Raw genomic sequence first — 21610 nt, 5'->3', positions numbered from 1 at the left:
AAACAGAAATTTACTCATATTTTAATTTTTTTTTAATTTTTTTCAACTATGTGATAAATAATGATCTGAAAAACTTACCTAATAAAATTATTTTCAATTTGATATAAATAAATAGTCAAGCGCTAGATAATTCAAAATAAGCGGAGTTAATTTATTAAAAGTACATTATGATTGTTTGCAAACATGGACGATACCATAGGAGTACCTATCTCTCGTTTTACCTTACTAATGAACATTTGCAAGCTTTTTCCAAGTATATTCACGAAAAAAACTGCTGCGCGTTATGAAAAAAAAATTTCTTGGTCTGCAACAAATAACACTGCATATATATTTTGAAAAAATTATCATGTCCACAGTAAAAAACTGCTGCATTGTTAAAAATATTACTATGTTTGCGGTAAATACCCTAGCATGTCTTTTTTACTTCGTCCACAGTAAAATCATGTATATACAATTGTCTTCTCTTATGATATGACATATATGTTCATGAAAATATTAATTTTTTTAAAAGCTAATGGTAATTACTGCCACGTACAGTATAAATTACTAGGTCTTCTCTGGTGAAACACCTAGGTGCATTTAATAGTTTAAGTTTTAAGAAGGAAGTGAAGAAAGAAAATTTGAATTTTTTTATAGCATTTACAAATTTTAAAGATTTATATTTTTCATAAAGTTTTTATGAAGTTTGTTATAATTTATTGTTTTAATGTTACAAGTGAGCGATGTACATACGTTCCGAGCAAGAATTTTGTTGTTGTCGTTGCCCCTTCTGGGAGGCCCTTAGGATTCCAATCGAGGTCGGAGCCAATTTGCCACTGCAACAGGGTTGCTCCAGAGGTCTATTGGTTGAAGATCCGTGGCGTTTTGAGGACAGCTAAACAAATGTTGAACATCATCTGTATGATTGTTGCAGAAAGGACAGGTGTTGATGTGAACCCTCCCCTCTTCTGAGCAAGAATTGCAAGCACTGGCGGATTTAAGGAGGCCATGGTTTTCTCTTTATCAACAGTCAACAAACCTTTGTTTTAACTTTTTGAAAATTTGGCCACATATATTGCATGATTATTTTTATGCATTAAAACAGTTTTTTAAACATGAAAAAATAAATACCATTTTAAATAAAAAAAATTGACACAAATTTGTACGATAAGCTAAAAATCTTTGCCATGAATTCCCCGTTTTTAGCTCCTCCCATCAAGCTTTAGCCTTCCAATCAAAGTTGCTTAGATCTGCCGATGAATAAAAGTGAGTATAGTCTGCCTAAGAATGCAACATTGTTCTTAAAAACATTGAAGTGGTTTGTAACACGTTGGTTTAATTGTCTTGTAAAATTTTTGTTCAACAGGCCAAAATTTTGTCGTTGATGTTTTTGAAAATTTGACTATCAATTTATTGATGTTTTGCAGATATGAATATATTGTTTGCATACATATTCAACAATATGATTAATAGCATAGACAAACATTTACTGTCATTTGCAATTTTTGAACAGTTCAACCATCCCACTACTGATTTCCATCTGTGATCCAATGCTGTTGATAATTAATTTTTGAGAATGAAGCTTTATCCTTTTATTATATATACACACTTCCTAGTGTGTTTGTTTTTTTTAAATTTACATAATTTTTCTGTCTAAAATAAGTTTTTTTCTTAGAATGTTGGTTGCATATTATAATTATTGTTGTAACTTCTGCAATCATCACAACCGCTTCAAACACAGACTTGTTGAAATGTTTGTTTGAAAGCCAACAGCATTTGAATCAACGAATTATTTGCTTTTTTGCTGAATACAACATTATTTACTGTTTTTAATGTGGTCTACTGTAAAAATTTATGCTTATGCACGTAAAAGTTTGTTAGTTTTGAATTTAGATTCACAAATGCAGCTAATGTTGAATTGTTTTCCCTTGATCCATTATGTAATTTGGATTGTTAAATAATATTTTATAATGTTTTATTTTGCATAATGTTTTGTAGTTGTATTATAAGATGGTAAGGAGTGTGTCTAGGTCTGGTAGTAAAGAATATGTCTTTGTCTGTTGAGAGCATTTTTCATTGAAATTCCTTTGACTGAGTTTTTTGAATTGTATCTACGTACTAAATTAATTATTTGTAGATGAGTTGGTAGCAAATTATTATATCAAAACAGGCATAAAATTTGATTTTTTTTCTTTGGAATTATATATTTATTTGGCTGGGTTATTATTTTTTTTATGATAATTCAGCAAGTCAAATGTCTTAAAGATGCCAAGACATGCTGACTAGCTGATAAGTATGTTAAGTAGACTCACAGACATCATCTTTAAGATTCATTTACGATTAATTTTTTAAGTAAAATTAAGTTATTTTGTACTTCCAAGGCGATTTTGAACTGTTGAAAATACCAGGCCACACTAAAAATGTACTATCTAAACTAAAGACGAAAAGAAATCGTATAAAGGTTTTGTATTCGTGTCTTTTAAAACCTTTTTTTATCTTTTAATAAATTTGAAATGCTTGCAGATATCTCAACCACGATATAAATTTATGAATGCTAACAAGGATTGGTTTCTGACTTGGCCATTTCCAAAGTCATTTGCTTGGTCATATACTCCCCTTCCCGTTCGGATGGGCTATATTAAAGTAACCATGTTTTGAAATGTTAAAACTAACTTTTTGGTAATTTTGTTAGAATACTTTTGAAACTGGCTATATTATATATTTATTAATATTAGCAACTATTTCCATTTTTCATTTATTTTTTCAACAGTTGAAACACTAAAGATAAAAATAATGTTTTAGTTATATGAACTTAGCTGTTGCAAGGGAGAAATGCGAAACCCATAAAAATGTGATAATACAAAAGTAACTGCGTTTTTTTTACAATTGATTAGCTTAACATTTGAGTGAAGAGCAAGCAAGTTTCAGAAAGAACAATCTAGAAGTGGCGCAACTAGACCAAACTTTCAGGCGGGCAAATAAAATACTTAAGTAGCATCATAAGACACAGCAAGCACTCGTTCGAAAACAAGACAAGTTAATTTTCCATACCAAGTATTATTTTGAACAATAGTAGATTTTCAGCTTTCACAAAAATGTTGTGAAAGTCATTATTGTCATTTTGTCGATAATTGTTTAAAATTAGCGCCATGTCAGAAACTTGTTCAATATACTGAAGAATATCTATATACGGATTTTGAAGAGCTTATGAAATAGGTAAAATTAGCGTACTGAAACGAGCACATATACACAATAATATTACAAATTTTGATTGATTAATAGCGTTCAAAAGCTGTTCTGCTTTACTAGCAGCATTTGCATCATTCCAATTACTAATTTTTGTCAGTGTGACTTTGATTGTCGGATATAGTTCAACAAATTTTATTGTGGCTTTGTGACAACGTTCCACCCATCGCGTGTCACATAATCCTGTTAGTTTCTGATGATTACTACTAGACTCTGAAGAACATTCAAGATTTCTTTAAAAAACGTGAGCTTTTAACGTGAGCTTTTTTTGAGCTTTCTTTAAATAAAGTTAATTGTCTGCTTGATTGTGATTGTACTTATACTTAAGGTTTAAGATAACACAACTCAATTATTGTAACCAAGAAACTCAAATTGAGGTGTGTGTACATGTCCGAGGTAGGACGTATATATATATATATATATATATATATATATATATATATATATATATATATATATATATATATATATATATATATATATCCAAACGTTACTACAACTTTGCTGTGATATCTGGAGAAATTGCTCAATGCTGAATGGATGGAACTATAGCATGACAGTCCCGCTATTCAAAGACAAAAGTGATCCATTGAACTGTTCATCATATCAATCTTCTCCTCTATCTTTCTCAGGGAATTTTTTTTTGTTATGGTTCGACAATAATTTTTGTGTATATTTTTATCGTGAGTTCGACCAGTCCTGTGTGGCACTGGGCTTTTTCGAATTATATGATTTTACCGAGTAACACACGAACGCGTAAAAATATTCGATAACAATTTTATTAATCGACGGAAGTAAATGAAGAGGAATTGAACTAAATGAACTCTATAATAATGTAAAATGTCAATGAACAAACTGGAATACAGGAATTAGAACTTCTTCTTGTTGGGTCTTGGACTCGGGATATGTTTGTTGCCGTTTAATCGTACAACCTCGACGTGTGTAACCGATAGTGATGTCGATACAACTCCAAGAAATAAATAAAATGAACGCGGAAAAATTACAAAAATCGGAGCCTATGGAAATTGCAAGCTGCGTGTGAAACTATACCAATGAGTATAGAATCCAGCAAAGAACCCTAGGTCGACAAATAGCACAAGAAACAAAAGAACGAGGCGGATTCGTTTTCACAGGATCCAAGGCCTGTTTTCACTGGGCCTGTCAGTCAAGTCTGATCGGCTTTCGAACGACCAAGGGCCTGTTTTCACTGGGCCTGTCTGTCAGTCGGTCGGCTTTCGCACAACCCTGGCCTGTTTTCACTGGGCCGTCAAGTCTGATCGGCTTTCGCACAACCCTGGCCTGTTTTCACTGGGCCGTCGAGTCTGGTCGGCTTTCGCACAACCAAGGGCCTGTTTTCACTGGGCCGTCGAGTCTGGTTGGCTTTCGCACAACCAACACAAAACAACAAGAGTCAGAACAACACTGGAAACAAATTGTGTGACTTTAGTACGCGTGCGAAACTATGCCAATGAGCATAGAGTCTCGTACCAAATCCACTTTTGAGAACTTAAGACGTTTCTGAAACTATGCCAATGAGCATAGAATCACGAATTAAGTCTCTTAGATACCAGAATAGGCACAGATTATTCGAAGCTGCCTAACTGGTGAACCCAAGGCGGACTCTTTTTGAGAACTTAAGACGTTTCTGAAACTATGCCAATGAGCATAGAATCACGAATTAAGTCTCTTAGGGACCAGAATTGGCACCGATTATTCGAAGCTGCCTAACTAGTCAACCCCCAGTCGGACTCTCTCCTACATTCTTCCTTATCAAAGCAAAATTAGATTTAGTTTCGGGTGTTTTTAAACATAAAAATTTCCAAGGTATGTCCAATTAATCAAAAAAACTACTAATTAAATTTTAAAATAATTTGTAATAATTTATGACGTCATCTAAATTGCAAAACAAAAAAAATCGTCGTCACCTATCGAGTAAATTAACTTGCACCATGCCCCTATCGAGTGAATAAATTTTGCGTTGAAAACTTTGAAGTATTTTTAGTAAGTATTATTTCATAATTCTGACACTATATATATATATATATATATATATATATATATATATATATATATATATATATATATATATATATACTATTATTAATAAAGATCACGGCGTTCCTTACAGTACCCAATCTATATTATAGTTTCTCGATTCTTCGAATAATTCTCCGATCTACTAAACTTAACTTGTTAATGCTATTAACAAAATTCCTATTTACAGAAGATGTCATTATCTACATGTATGCATATAGTACTATTTCCACTACCTAGTCTCGTCAGTGCAACATTAGAATAAATTTTACATTTTTAAAGTTTTTAAAATTTCAAAATTTTTAAAGTTTTAAAATTACTAAATTATATATCGTATATATATCGTTTTTACTAAGAATTTAAAATTAACACTTTTATAATTTAAAACAGAACATGAGTTATTGTAGGAACAAATGAAATAAATTGTATAGCGCTTGACATTTAAAAATTCAAAAAGCGCAATATTTTGTATATATAATTAAAATAAATTATATAATTTTATATAATTATTTTATAGTGTTTGCAATTTTGTCATAATAATTTCGTACAGCAAAAATTTAGAATTTTGATTTCTTGGGGGGGGGGGCAATTGCCCCCATGCCTCCCCCCCAAATGACGCCTCTGCCTTCGGCAACTGCAAGAAAAGTACCTCGCAAAGCATCAACAACTATCACACATTTTTGTAGACCTTGAAAAAGCATTTGATCGAGTTCCCGTGAAGCAATCAGGTGGAGTCTACGTCGACAACTCATTCAGAATATCTTGTTCGACTTGTGATGGAAATGTATACGAATACTAAGACTCTTGTCAGCACAACGGTTGGAAACACAGATGCATTTGACATTGGCGTTGGAGTTCACCAAGGCTCGATTCCCAGTCCACTGTTATTTATAACTGTGATGGAAGAAATCACAAAACCGATACGCACTGGTGACATTTGGAATCTAGTATATGCTGATGATATCGTTTTAACAGCCACGTCTGAGCAGAATGCAGCACAGATGTTTGAAGATTGGAACACCAGACACGCCGATCATGGATTCAAAGTCAACATCAGCAAAACCAAAGCAATTAACACTGGTGAACCCATCCAATCCACAGCTACTTGACGATGGCCCTGTTCAGTTTGTTAAGCTGGTGTAGGTAACAATTCAATCAAGTGTCAGCAGTGTAACCAGTAGTGTCACAAATGTTGTTCAAAAATAATTGGTACTTTATCTAAAGTGTCCAATTTTGCTTGTCCTGCTTGCATCAATCCACAACAACAAATTCGAAATAGCACTGTTTTTGAAGCCATTAAAATAGAGAAAGTCACATCGTTTCAATATCTAGGGGATGTTCTGGATTGTACTGGAACAGCTGAAGCTGCCGTTCGAGCACGCATACGTGCAGCCTGGAATAAATAGCATCTCCTTACCTCTATATTGCTGCGGCGTGACATCCCACTACCACTACGATCAAGACTTTATAAATCTGTGATACGTCCGGTCTTGTTATATGGTGCAGAAACATGGCCAATGACAACCAAACTGGAACAATCAACTTCAACGAACCGACATGAAAATGCTCTGAATTAGTCTGAAGGACCACATCAAATCTACCGAAATCCTGCGTCGTGCTGTTTTAGATGATATAAAGGACGAATGCCGGCAACACCGTCTGCGGTGGTTTGGTCATGTCAAACGAAGTGGAAACATTGCCATAACTTCTCTTGCGGATGTTGAAGTACCTGGCACGCGTCCCAAAGGCCGTCCAAAGAAGTCCTGGTCGCAAACAATCGAGCGGGACATGAGAGCTCTAAATTTGAATGAAATGGATACAACTGATCGTCCAATTTGGCGCAAAAAGTTGATGGCAAAGAAAGCAACGTCCTACCTCGGGAAACTGGGTCTGGACGCAAAACGAAGATTGATTTATTGAATTTTGTATATTTTTAGAAATATTATTTTTCCGTCTACTTAAAGCATATTTTGTGCATTCTATTATGCTATGTATGGTGATTGTCGTTCTACATTGGTTGCATATAGGATCTGTTATTTTGCAGTGTCCATGCCATGAATGGGTCAATCTAGTATGACCCATTTGTATTCTATTGTAGCGTCTATCCAAATTTATGGTGTTTTTGTTTGTTTTTTTTTAAACATAGATAATTTGAAAAAAGCTTCTTGCCATCGATTTATAATGTTTTGTTGGACTATGGTACTGAGGTCGGTGTATGAAATAAGTATTTGTGAAACTGGCAGTAAATGTGCCCTTGTGGCAGTTCCATCTGCGTTCTCGTTTCTTAGAATTCTTAGGTTAATCGTAACAAGCTTTGGCATCCAAGTAATCTCGATTAAACATACTTCTTACTTTTTTAGCCCGTCGACAACCATTCTGTTGCTCGTTTCGGACGTACTGGTTTCTCAAGCCATTAACATTTTAATAAAAAACGATTAATTACTATTGTGTAAGACAAAACGTAGAGATAATATATGTAAATTCATATTTTTTCCACTTGAACCCTTATTTAAAAATATTTAATGAAATTTATTATTTCTGTTACTAAAACAAAATTTTCTATTGTTTCCCTGGTAACTGCTAAACATGACATGATATTTAAAATTTTTTTTAATCAATATTTCTTCGCATATACTTTTTTAGATCTTAATGTGCAAACAAAATCATCCTCACTTATTTTTTTATCTTTATCTTCTTTCGCTTGCTGATTTTTTTCTTTTTCATGTTTTTTATTTTTATTTCCCATTGAAAATATGCGCATGCTTCAGAGGTTTCAACAACAAACACACATAGCGTAGGTATATGAATACGCGTGAAAACCACGCATCATACACATTGCATATGATAGGCGGAGATCTCTATGTATTCGAACCCAGTCACTGCAGCAACAAGACCAGGCGCTTTTGACCATTCAGCCATCACGCCGCACATAGTGTTTCAATTTATATTTTATATAAAAATATTTTGAATGAGCATCACTCAACATATCATGATATTTTTAATTTGCTTTGCTTGTTTTTGAAAATTTAGAAATCAGAGAACAATGGAATAATACCTTCGAAGTATGGAAATGCTGAATTAATGAAAATACCCAATTTTTTGCATTTGACTCCAAACCATATCAAGCTACAATGCGAATCCATTAAAAGTAAATGATATATATATATATATATATATATATATATATATATATATATATATATATATATATATATATGAGACCATATTTTATATAGTATTTATGAATTCTACCGAATTGTTAGCTTTAATCAATTTTAAGTTTGTCTTTTCAATTTTCCCTACTAGAATTAATTTTCTGGATATTCTTCAATTTGTTGAAAATGTAATTTTTCAAGTTTATCGTGAAAATTTAATGAAACTGTTGTTATCCGAATTCATGCAGATAAGGCCTTATTTCGGTTTTTTCATGAATCATCTTCAGTGCATGTTGGTTTGTAAAGTTTCTTTAAACAATGCAAAGTTCGCTAGCAAAGTTTATTAGTTGGTATCGCATTATTCATCTTTGTTGTTGTCATTCCTTTGTTCTTCATTGTTATTGAAGTTAGTATTAAAGCGTCGAGTTGGTAATGATGTTATCATTCTTTGTTGGATGTTTATTTGGGGTTTATTGATTGATATCTATTAGGACAGCTTCTGCAATTTTTAGATGTTTTGTGTTGGTGTTTTGATAAATTATTTTTATGTTGTTGTTGAGAATTTGGCGGGTTATTGGAGATGCATGTGTTGATTGCAAGTGAGATTTGATGGCTCCTCTTTGTGTATGCATTGTAAGACGTCTTAATAGTAAAGTGGTCGTAACATCAATATATGAATGTTGTTGACGCGCATAGTCGTCAATAGGGCATTTAAATTCATATATTACACTATTACACTTCAAGGTAGAATCGTCTTTAGGAATGCAGTTGTTCTTTAAAACCAATTGTGATGTTTTACAATTATTGTAGTATATCCTGAGTTTTATTTTATTAGTATCATTAATTGATGTAACATTTCTTTTTATGATTTGTTTGAAGACGACTTCTTCTATTTTATGTGCCATTGACATATGATTTCTGTAATATAGGATTGTGTCGTCATTGTTGTTTTTAAATATATTGCTATCTTGTTGTAGTCTTTGTTGAATGGTGCTTTCAATGGATGATGTTTTGTAACCATTGCTTACTAGTAGATTAGTAATTCTTTTCAGTTCCGTATTGCGATCTTCAGTTGAGGATGAATGGATTCACAAAGGATTTTATTGTACTTACTTTAAATTGTTCCGTACATTCACTTAACCCATTTAAACAAATACCTTTATTTGCTCGTCATGGGTTACCAAATTATCCAGAAATGGCAATAAATTTTCACTTTCGTGCTCGATGGTGAAATTCAATTTTGATTGATCCAGAGTTGACTTGTTCCGGTTCATTGTATACGACGAAGATATAGTCAACATATCTGGCATAAATGTTTGTTTTTAATTCCGAATTGTCACTAAACCTTTTGCTCTCAAGATATCTTTAAAGAAATTTGCGAACGAGACACCTGCTGGTGAGCGCATGGCTACACCGTCAATTTGCTTGTTTATCTTGCCTGTGGGAGTGTGGAAAGATGCTTCGGTGGTGCAGATTTGGAAAAGAGATTTGAGATGTGTTTTTGGTGTTTTTAAGGGACCGTGTCTGAGTAATTAACACTTTTGATGATAATATCAATTGTGTCGTGGACGGGAACATTTGTAAACAAAGATTCGACATCCAGAGACGCAATATGATTTGATGGTTTGTTAGCGTTCAATAGATTGATAAACTCCCGTGAGGACTGTATTTTATCATCAAGTCGATGCCAAAGATGCATTCATCGATAATGTCTGCCACCAGGAACGTGCCCTCAAACTTCAGGTCCATTTCTACCGTGCAAGATACTTCTCCGTACATAGGCGCCATTCCTCCAGTGGCAGTAAGAAATAGGTGCTTGCTAGATTTTTCTTGCTTCAGATCCATTGCCACATCTCGTCTAAGAATAGACCTAGTTGCTCCCTCCTGTACCTTTATAATCGGGCGTTCACGTAAATCTCTTTTCTTCTACCCAAAGATTACCTCGGTCACTATGCAGCCTTGAGACATAAATCATACTGCCGGAGGCGTTTGTTTTCTCAGCCAACTTGGGCCCCGCAAAATTGGCTTTCACTCGTTTTCCGACGTGTTAGCTGCAGACGTTCCAAGCGTGGGGCTGACATCTCTTCGAGAGTCGGTTTTTTTCAGCGCCGTTCCCTCGATGGACGTTACTTCTTTGAGGCCTCTTACAATATGCCCCATTTTTTAACAGTTTTAGGATCCTGGTGATTTGTAGTCTCCTGTTGTTGGGACAATCTTTCGACAATCACTTCATAATTCTGGATTCCAATGTCCAGAATTTTTCTGAGTGTTTTTATTTTTGAGATTTTGATTTTATATCTGGGTCTCGTAAGGCTTGAATAAACATTTTTGTTGCCGTTCTGTCTCTGAATTCCGGAGCACCTGTTGGGTGCGGCAGCAGGGTCAGCCTCTCTTCATCTCTTGCTGGTGTCTCCGTTCTACTCCGTTTGTCGACTCTCGTTTAGTTCGTCTGATTCTGTCTATTTTCTGGCTTAACTCGTCAACTTGTTTGTTCATTTTATCTATTCGTTTTTTAAATTTCGCTTCAAAGTCCTTTATTTTGACTAAAATTTTGGTTGCTTGTTTGGTGGCTTGTAGTTTCAGTTCGGTTGACTTTTCGGCTTTATGTTGATCAAATTTTCTATTCATATCGGCTGTCTGTTGATCGAATTTTTATTCATATTGGCTGTCTGTTGATCGAATTTTTTATTTAATTCTTCTATATGATCCGGAAATTCAAATTCATCGGGTTCGTTGCATTCGTTTGTTTGAGCGTCTCTTAGGCGGTTCATCAAAACTGCCTTTGCTCCTTTCAAGTCGAGGTTTCGTTTTTGTAGTTCCCTCCTCAGATTAGTGGCGTTGAGTTCTTCCAGTATTGACATTCTTTATTGCAGGTAAATTCAATCTATCAATGATCCCACTTCTGACACCAATGTTATAAACTTAACGTTCATTCTGGTTGTTATAACGATATTAACCGGCATTGTGTTTGGCCTGTTAAGTTTGACTTTGTTCAAGGACGTGTGTTTTGAAGTATTTATAAATCTAGAAAGATTGAAATAAAACCAAATGAACAAATTTTTATTATTTATTTTTAAACTTTTTCATGATTATTTTTCAGAGGTATCAATAATAACAAAAGTATATAAAACACATGAATACACATTATACACTGCTTATGATAGGCGAGAATCTTTTTGCTTTTGAACCCCGTCACTACAATGCAGAACCAGACTCTTTAACCATAACACCCTTTACATTTATAAATAATAAATAATTTAATAAATGGTGAATTTTGTCTAAATGTTTGGATCACATTTTTTAAAAATATGTATATATTGCTTGATTTCGTAATTCAATTTATACTTTAATATATATACACTTTATATTATAAAATGCCACTTTAAAAATGAAATATTTTTAAATGTTTAATATTTTTACGAAATGATATTTTTATGAAAAGCATTTATTAAGTGCCACTTGTTAAAAAACTAGGATTTTGTACACCGTGGCCTAAGGGACTGGAAAAAGATGATATCTGCAGAAAATTCTTTCCTTTAAGCATAACTGTCTCTGATTATTTAATAGATGGACCATTGTCACTAAATGAACATTCAAGAAATGTGCTCATGAAGGTTTTTTTTATTGATTTCATAATGTTCATTATTATTAATTTATTTAACCGAAGGAACCAAACCATGCCGAAGGAGGATCATATTTAATGCAATATAGAATGATTTTTAACACTATGTATGATTTCTAACACTAAGTAAACAAAGATGCAAAATAGAAATAGGCCTATTTGCATAATGAATTTTAATAATTTTTTTAAATTTTAATAAATTGGACAATTTCATGAAACTTTTAGTAAAACAAATTGCAATGACAAACTTTAGATTGGTCAATGCCAACAATCTGGTAAAATTCAAACAATGTTGTATGCTTTACAAATAGGTATTGTGTATAATTTTGGTCATTTACTAAAATAATCCGCTGCCACCAGAATGTAACGATTGTTAAGGATTTCAGCTGTTATAGCTCTGGGTATCACCGCTTGCATCAATTTTTTAATCCATCGGCTGACTCCCATCTTTTTTAAGGAGCTCTTCGTCTGCGTGCAAAGAATCCAATTGAGTCTAATAGCTTTTTAATACCGTGTTTTATTTTGACACTTTCCTAACAATTCGATCTTTGCTCTGCTTTTTCCCAATTGATGAGGTGCTATAGATCTTCGTCGACAGATTGTGTTCAACCGTCGTCTACCCAATGTACGCTTTTACTTGGATTATTTATGCTCTGACTGTTTTTTCCTTCTAACCGACAGCGTATTTGCATCTTATTGGGCAAGAATGAACAGTTCTCTTGTGATGCATAATTTTAAAATTTTACATTTGGATGTATAATCAAAGTCTAATGATGACCATAAAATTTTTCGTGAGAAGAACAATTCAATCAAGTGTCAGCAGTGTAACCAGTGGTGTCACAAACGTTGTTCAAAAATAATTGGTACTTTTTTCTAAAGTGTCCAATTTTGCTTGTCCTGCTTGCACCGATCCACAACAACAAATTTGAAATAGCAATGTTTTTGAAGCCATTAAGGTAGAGAAAGTCACATCGTTTCAATATCTAGGGGATGTTCTGGATTGTACTGGTACAGCTGAAGCTGCCGTTCGAGCACGCATACGTGCAGCCTGGAATAAATGGCATCTCCTTGCCTCTATATTGCTGCGGCGTGACATCCCACTACGATCAAGACTTTATAAATCTGTGATACGTCCGGTGTTGTTTTATGGTGCAAAAACATGGCCAATGACAACCAAACTGGAACAACAACTTCACCGAACCGATATGAAAATGCTCCGATGGATGCAACGAATTAGTCTGAAGGACACATCAAATCTACCGAAATCCTGCGTCGTGCTGGTTTAGATGATATAAAGGACGAATGCCGGCAACACCGTCTGAGGTGGTTTCGGTCATGTCAAACGAAGTGGAAACAGTGCCATAACTTCTCTTGCAGATGTTGAAGTACCTGGCACACGTCCCAAAGGCCATCCATTGAAGTCCCGGTCGCAAACAATCGAGCAAGACATGAAAGCTCTAAATTTAAATGAAATGGATACAACTGATCGTCTAATTTGGCGCAAAAAGTTGATGGCAAAGAAAACAACGTCCTACCTCGGGAAACTGGGTCTCTGGACGCTAAACGAAGATTGATTGATTGATTGATTGTCAAAAGCCCGATCCTATCGTAGTAGCTGTCTTCCAACGGTCTTTAAGCTGTCTTTAAGTCGAGTTTAGAGACCCCAATAGTGTGTTCAGAATTTCACCAATTCTTGATAATGGGTAGCTATCCTTTTTGGTCATTTTATCCAACTTCTTAAAGTCCACTCCACACGAAACCGGCTGCTAATGTCTTTTTTTATCAGCACAACCGGCGGAGTCCAAGGGCTTGCAGAGGGTTTAACTATTCCTTTTTTTGCATGTCGGTAATCATCCCATTTACCTCTGTTGATATCTGAAATGGCTTAGAGTCTTGCGTGCCGATGAGTTACCATACTGAATTTTTCGAAAGTCTTCATGTCGTAGATGCTATCAATTTTACATGCATTTTGTAAATCTTTAAGGCGCTCTCTTTCCGTTGACCGTATGACTACTTTTCTGTTTCAAGTCCTGTGTTTTTATTGTGTTTCTGGGTTGACATCTTCCTATTAATATTAATGAATTATTTGTTGTGTTTAATATACGGACTGAAAAGTTGCCGTTCTCGTTTGTTTATAAGAGGCATTGTTAGACAAGTAAATTTGGATTGTTAATTGGTTCAACAAAACATATCTACCAATCTCCTGGATCGCAGTTTAATTTAGCTTATATAATGTTTTCTAATGATTTCGGTATAGCTCTATCACCGTCAATTTTTACCTGCAAACACTTTTTTCGTCATTTCCAGTATTAGTTCCAAATGGAAACCGAACCTAAACCGAAAAAACCGCAAATTTCGGTTGGAAAAAATCCAGTGCTGGTCCGAAAAAATTTTTTTGTTAATTTCGTTTGATTAAATTTGAACCACCAAGTCAATTGAAAATATTTTTTAAAATGGGCGCCTTGTTAAATTTTCAATATTTTACAGCATGTCCAATATTTCCATTTTTTGTTTAATTGTCATGTGTTTTAAAATATTTTTGCGGTATTCATTCCTGATAGATTACGCTTGGATTGAAGAATTGATATAAAAAAGTTTCAAAAGCTATGATTCTAGTGCATTTACAATATTTCAATTGAGTGTGCTCAATTTTGAAGTTGTTTTGGCACCGGTTTCTACCTAACATCTTCTTTCTCGTGCCATATCCTTTCAGGACATTGGCGACCATCGACCTCTACAAAACCCGATCTTTAACACTTATTAAGAGTTGAAATATGGTGATATTCAATAAGTGACACAAGGACTTCACGAATGTTATTCGTTGTTGACCGCGATCTCTTTCCCATGCAATCTTTTCAGTAGTTGTTAGATTTTCCATTCTTTCCTTCCGCATGATGTGACCAAAAAACATCATTAACTACCTCTGTCGCATTATCTGTAATAATTTCCTCTTTTCATAACCGGACTGCTTTAATACATCCTCATTCGAAGTATGAGAGGTCCAACTAATTTTTATAATTCTTCTCAAAAACCACATCTCAGCAGCGATATTTTTTTTTCCATTTTTTAGAAATTGTCCAGAACTCAGAGCCATAAGTAAGCACAGTTTTAATTTTTTTGATATTCTGATTTTACTGTTGGTGAGGATGTTTTTCATTTTAGAATATGCATCTTTCGCTATAGCTATCCTTTTTTTGATTTCCACACCACATTTACAACTTGAGGTAATTAGAATTTCGAGATAATTGAAGCTGTTGACTTGTTTCACCTTTAATGATTATGGAGCAGATCGGGGAGGTTTTGCTTTTACTGATAACCATGCGCTCTATTTTGTTGATGCTTAATTGCATGCCTTTCTTTTCACTTTCAAAAACCAGTTTGGAAACAATTGTTTGCAGTTTTTCCATTGAATCTGCTATAAGAGCTGTATCATCAGCATATTTTACACTATAGTATTCACGTCTCCAATGGATATTCCAGGTAGATCTTTCATTTTTCTCATAATGATCTCACTTAGAGATTGTACAGGTCTGGAGCGAATACACAGCCTTGCCTAACGCCTTTCTTTATTTCGACAACTAGTCATTTTGTTACCAACTTTTATGACTGCTCAATTTTCCCAACAGAGGTTTTTGGTAACTTATAAACAGGTCTTTCTTCATTTCAATCGCTCGTTCACTGATCATTCGTAGCATAAAGATAAAGATAGCGTTTCTTGTGTCACAATCCTCTACAAAATCACATTTGACATTGATCTCATCATTATGTGATAGACTGTCAAAATTCAAACGTTTTGAGGCCACTTTTCTCCTAATTTTCTTCAACTTTATCATGATTTTACAAACAACTGAGTTACGATCACTGCCACAATCAGCTCCAGTGTAACTTTTGCATTGTTAAACAGCATTTCGAAATCGTCTATTTATTGTAATGTAATCAATCATATTTCTTACTTTGTCTCCGGGACTTTTCCAAGTATATTTTCTCCTTCGGTGATTGCCAAACCAGGTGTTGGTAATAATTTGATCATTTGTGACACCATTCAATCAACTTTTCATTCATTTTTTCACCTACCGCATGAGGGCCAACCACGTCATGTATCCTTTCTGAGCCAACTTTTGCATTCAAGTCACCCATCATAATAACAATTCCTTGAGATTTACATGTTTTTAAAGCATCATCAAGATCACTGTAAAAAGCATCAAGATCTTCTTCAGTGCTTTCAGACGTTGGCGCATAAACTTGAATAACAGCTAGGTTGAAAGGTTTTGCGTGTATTTTGACCAACAAAATTATCTGACACCGCCTAGAAACTTTCTAATTTTTTTAGACATTTCTTTATTCAATAGTACACCTACTCCTCGTTCGTGTGAATCATCTCCAGATTATATAAATTTGCCTTCTTCAAAGGTGTAATGACATCTGATTTCTCTTAACGAGTTTCGCTCAAACCTAGAAGGCTGAGATTCATTCTTTTCATTTCTTGCTTTACGTTTTCAAATTTTCCAGTCTAGCACAACGTTCTAACGTTCCATGTCGCCACAGTAAAAGGTGTATTCAACTTGTCATTATCTTGTTTTTTGATTTGGTTTGTGCTTGTCGATGGTTTTCTTGGCAAAAGTTGTGGACAGTAAGTTGCCATTATTTGCTGTCTACTTTTTTAATTCTATATGAGATGGGTCATGACAAATACAATTATATAAGATAAATAAATGAGTCAAACAAATAAATAAAAATGGATAACTCAATATATAGTATTTGAAGTTAATGTATAATTATTAAAATTAAAAATAAAATATTATACAAAGAGTTAAATATATTTTTTGTTTTTTATATATGTACATACATATTTTACAGTTTTTTTGGTTGTGATTTGGATTTGGATTTGCTTTTTAGTCTTGTAGTGGACGCTTACTTATTGAAAATTTTATTTCTTTTTTAATATTCACAAAAAATAACTTTTATTTTTTATTAATCAACATACATTACCCAATTGTTATTTATTGGCTATGTACTTTTATAAAACTTGAAAGCTGTTGTTATGTTACGTGCGTTAAAATTTAGAAAATAATTACTTCTAGAACTAAACCGGGATCGAAGCGAAATTGTTTTTTCGCAATCAAACCAAAACCTAAACGGAAAATATATCGGTTTGAGGCCCTGCTTCCTTATTTCTCCGTCTCTAAACACGTTACTCATAGTCAATGTTAAACCCATGTCTTGTTATGAAGTCTTATGATGCATTGGACCGTGATGTATATACCTTCGAATTTCAGATCTCCTATATATACAATACGAGAGATTTCTCCATGGGCGGGCGTGACTTCTCGGTAGCTGTTACAAGGCTATATTTATTGAAACTTTCACGTTCCAAGTGAGGTACTAGGTCGAGTCATACGATTGACTGCTACTGCGGTGTCGATAGTAATTATACCTGTGCATAAACTTTTTTTATATACTGCCAGAGATCGTTTTGGTTTCGATGCTGTCTCGACATATCAATTACTGTACAGTACTGCATCCACTAGCCAATCTCAGCCCGGTGAGATTGGCAATCTCAGTCCGGTGAGATTGGCTTTTACTCGTTTTCGATTACTTGTTTGAGAAGGTGGTTACTCTTTGTCTTTTCGTTTGGCTTCTAAGCTGAGATTTGGATACATATTGGTCATCGCCGTTTTGTATATTTAGCGCGTACAACATACTGCGAAGTAGAAACAGTGTTCGTTGGTGATGCTTCAACTACCATATATGAAACTGAAACCAAATCAATGAATCAATCTTCGTTTAGCGTCCAGAGACCCAGTTTCCCCAAGGTAGGACGTTGTTTTTTTTCCATCAATTTTTTTGCGCCAAATTAGACGATCAGCAGATTCAGCTGTTCCAGTACAATCCAGAACATCCCCTAGATATTGAAACGATGTGACTTTCTCTACCTTAATGGCTTCAAAAACATTGCTATTTCAAATTTGTTGTTGTGGATCGGTGCAAGCAGGACAAGCAAAATTGGAAACTTTAGATAAAGTACCAATTATTTTTGAACAACGTTTGTGACACCACTGGTTACACTACTGACACTTGATTGAATTGTTACCTACACTAGCTTTACAAACTGAACAGGGCCATCGTCAAGTAGCTGTGGATTGGATGGACTCACCAGTGTTCATTGCTTTGGTTTTGCTGATGTTGACTTTGAATCCATGATCGGCGAGTCTGGTGTTCCAATCTTCAAACAACTGTGCTGCATTCTGCTCAGACGTGGCTGTTAAAACGATATCATCAGCATATATTAGATTTCAAATGTCACCAGTGCGTATCGGTTTTGGGATTTCTTTCATCACAGTTATAAATAACAGTGGACTGAGAATCGAGCCTTGGTGAACTCCAACGCCGATGTCAAATGCTTCCGTGTTTCCAACCGTTGTGCTGACGAGAGTCTTGGTATTCCTATACATTTCCATCACAAGTCGAACAATATATTCTGGAATAAGTTGTCGACGTAGACTCCACCTGATTGCTTCACGGGGAACTCAATCAAATGCTTTTTCAAAGTCCACAAAAGTGTGTGATAGTGGTTGATGCTTTGCGAGGTACTTCTCTTGCAGTTGCCGAAGGATGTGAATTGCATCAATTGTTGATTTCCCCGCTAGGAAACCAAATTGATAATTTTCCGTTGTGATACATGACGGACGTTAATTTTCTCTCAATGATTTTTTCCACAATTTTCAGAGAGTGTTCTAACAGACGTATACCCCGATATAATGAACAGTTCAATGAATCACCTTTGTCTTTGTATAGCGGAATTGTCAACTATAGTTCCATTCAGTCGGCATTGAGCAATTTTTCCACACTTCACGGCAAAATTGTAGTAACGTTTTGATACCTGCAGTACCAGATGCTTTGATAATGTCATTTGTGAGTTCATTTCGTACGCTTTGCTTTTTTTGCTATAAGCTACAGAAATTTCATGTGTTCACCTTTGCTTTTAGAGAGCCACTTTCTGCACTGATCTGTCCGAGCCAGTGCGACTTGACGTCTTGCATAGTTGTTTTTCTTACGGGAAATTTTATTGTCATCAACAGACTTTGATTTTTGCCATTGCTTGTTTGCAGCTTTCTTTTCAGCTATTGCATTGTGTACACTGTCATTCCACCACCAAGTGTCCCGTTCATGCTGGCGTTTTGTACCAGTTTTCCCACAAACTGTAGTTGCAGCGTTAATCAAAACGGTTTCATATGTGCTCCAATCTGTACTTGCTTGCGATTGGTGGTCTAACTGTGTGGCGACAATCTTTTGAAATTTTTCTCGATGAATATTGCTTTTCAGCTTCCACGTTTTGAATCTCCGAGGCATTTGTTTAGATTTGTGTTGTGACAGTTCGACAACCAGGTCTGCCACAAGGAGTCTATGTTGGGCGACACATGATTCGCCAGGTATAACTTCGACATTTTTGAATAGCCTTTGGTGTTGTTGCTTGACAGCGAAGAAATCAATTTGCGTGGCTGATGGTCCACTTCTGTATGTTATGAAATGTTCCTACCTTTTTCTAAAATATATATTCAGTAAACAAAACTCGTGACTTTCAGCAAACTCAAGGATGCGGTTGCCATCTTTATTCCGTTCTCCATAGCCAAAACCGCCATGTATGTTGTCAAAACCATCTGTTTTCTCTCCAACGTGGCCATTCAGATCGCCTCCAATCAGGATTCTTTCAGATTTTGGTATTGTTGAGATGGTGTCAGAGAACGCAGCCCAGAAGTCATTTTTCATCTCTTCTCTTTCAACTGTCTGTGGTGCGTATGCAAAAAAAATAGTCATTGTTTGCTTTTCTAGGCGAAGCTTGATCCACATGAGACGTGAGTTAATCCTTTTAATATCCAACACTTTTTGGGCTAGCGGTTTTTTTGACAAAAATTCCAACGCCAATTTTGGCCGTCTTTTGACCATTCCAGAATAGTTTTTATTTTTTTTTGTCCGAGTTGATATGACAGACATCATTCGATTTCCATCGGGTCTCCTGAAGGCAGATGTCAATCCTTTTACGCTCGAGCATTTATGCGATTTCCATGCTGCAGCCAGTCAGTGATCCAACATTGAGCATTCCAAGTCTAAGTACCATAGAGGGGCCATTCTGAATTTTTCTGCAACATCCCTCCGCTATTGCTACTTCTCAGGGACTCTTAGCACCCTTTGATCTAGGGGCCGTTGTTTTTCTTTGTGATGGCATAGAATAATTTGGGGGAAAATTTTTACATCCGTACACCCATCCTGACGACAACCACCGGCTATAAGCGGTGGGCCTAGCCTTTTGCTCAAAAGCACGCAAGGCAGCATGGATGCAGTTTTATGTCATGCTCAAGACTTATGCCCAGAAACAGAAACCAAAACTCTTTATATTGTACCCTAAGCCCTAACAGCATGAAATGCGCTAATGAACCAATCCAGGGACTTGAGTAAAAACTTGTGGAAGATGGAATTTTTAATTTTTTATTTGAAACAATTTGATCAGTTTGTAAATATATTGTTTTTAATTTTTTATTTTTGATAATTTCTCCATCAAGTATGAACTTTTGAAATTGTGTAAAAAAAATCGCCGGAAAAATTAATCGTTTCAGTTCAGTCTGATGTTGATAGTGCTTTTCTATGTGACGAGCTAATAAGCTAATAATTATTAAAAATAAGATTATGCAAAATAAAAATGAATGAAAAATGGAAATGTTATTTATGTTTTAAAAAGATTAATTTTTTTTCTGAAATTTTTTTTAAGATTGTGTTTTTTTGAGGATAAATATATGTAACGATAAGAAATCATTTTTAATACTAAAAATAGATGCTAATAATGTGAATAAAATCAATTTTTCAGTATATTGTAAAACATAAAAATAAAGTATTTTTATTTAGTTGTGATAATAAGGTGAAATAATAACGCAAGAGTTTAAATTTTTTCATTATGTTTTAAAAAATAAAAAAAAAGTAATTTTACTCAGAAAAACATTTGCATTGACTGATTTTAAGTGTTTTAAAAGTATTTTTTATTTAATAGTGATAATAAGATGAAATTATGATGGGAAAATTGAAAATTTTTTCTGGAATTCGGAACTCGAAGTCGGAAATTTGTACCCAGAGTCGGAGTTGGTTTTTTTTGAGGAGTCGTAGTCGGGAGTCGGATTTTTTCGAGGAGTCGGATATTTTTCATCCGGCTGCGGCACACTGGCTACGGTTTTGCTTTGGTAGGTGTAATGTTGGAAATATTATGAAAAAAAGCAATGTTTGTAACAATTGGTTTATTCACTTCCATGTTACGTTGTATGAATTTACAGTAACGACTCTCCCTAAACTCTGAAAAACTATATGCAAAATATTTTATTTAAATCATTGTCTATTAACAACAACTTTATTCCTGTTTAAAAAGCGTTCCAAATTAAGATACTTTGAAAATTTGAAAATTTCAGATCAACTTGTCTTCATTGTCTTTAGATAAATTTTCTAGAGAAAAGTTCGTCAAACTATCTAGAAATTACTACAAGAAAGACATGTTATCATTAGAATTAAGCAGGTGCTTAAATTATTTTTAATT

The 21610-nt window shown here is 34.5% G+C and overlaps 1 protein-coding gene across 1 annotated transcript in view; it reads left to right on the top strand.

Annotated features, from left to right (window-relative positions):
- Nucleotides 1–2499: 2499 nt before the first annotated feature.
- The window catches only part of HELRODRAFT_67222 (hypothetical protein), a gene marked incomplete at both ends in the record, with an annotated part of 28178 nt that continues 9067 nt past the window's right edge, over nucleotides 2500–21610 (top strand). Inside the window, 4 exons of the mRNA XM_009024297.1 lie at nucleotides 2500–2622; nucleotides 8299–8407; nucleotides 11889–12028; nucleotides 21486–21589. Of these exons, the coding sequence (XP_009022545.1) occupies nucleotides 2500–2622; nucleotides 8299–8407; nucleotides 11889–12028; nucleotides 21486–21589 (476 nt within the window). The remainder of the gene's footprint in view (nucleotides 2623–8298; nucleotides 8408–11888; nucleotides 12029–21485; nucleotides 21590–21610) is intronic.

This window comes from Helobdella robusta (assembly GCF_000326865.2).
Source record: "Helobdella robusta unplaced genomic scaffold HELROscaffold_4, whole genome shotgun sequence".
NCBI classification, from domain to species: Eukaryota; Metazoa; Annelida; class Clitellata; order Rhynchobdellida; family Glossiphoniidae; genus Helobdella; species Helobdella robusta.
This window is presented reverse-complemented; position numbering and strand designations above follow the sequence as displayed.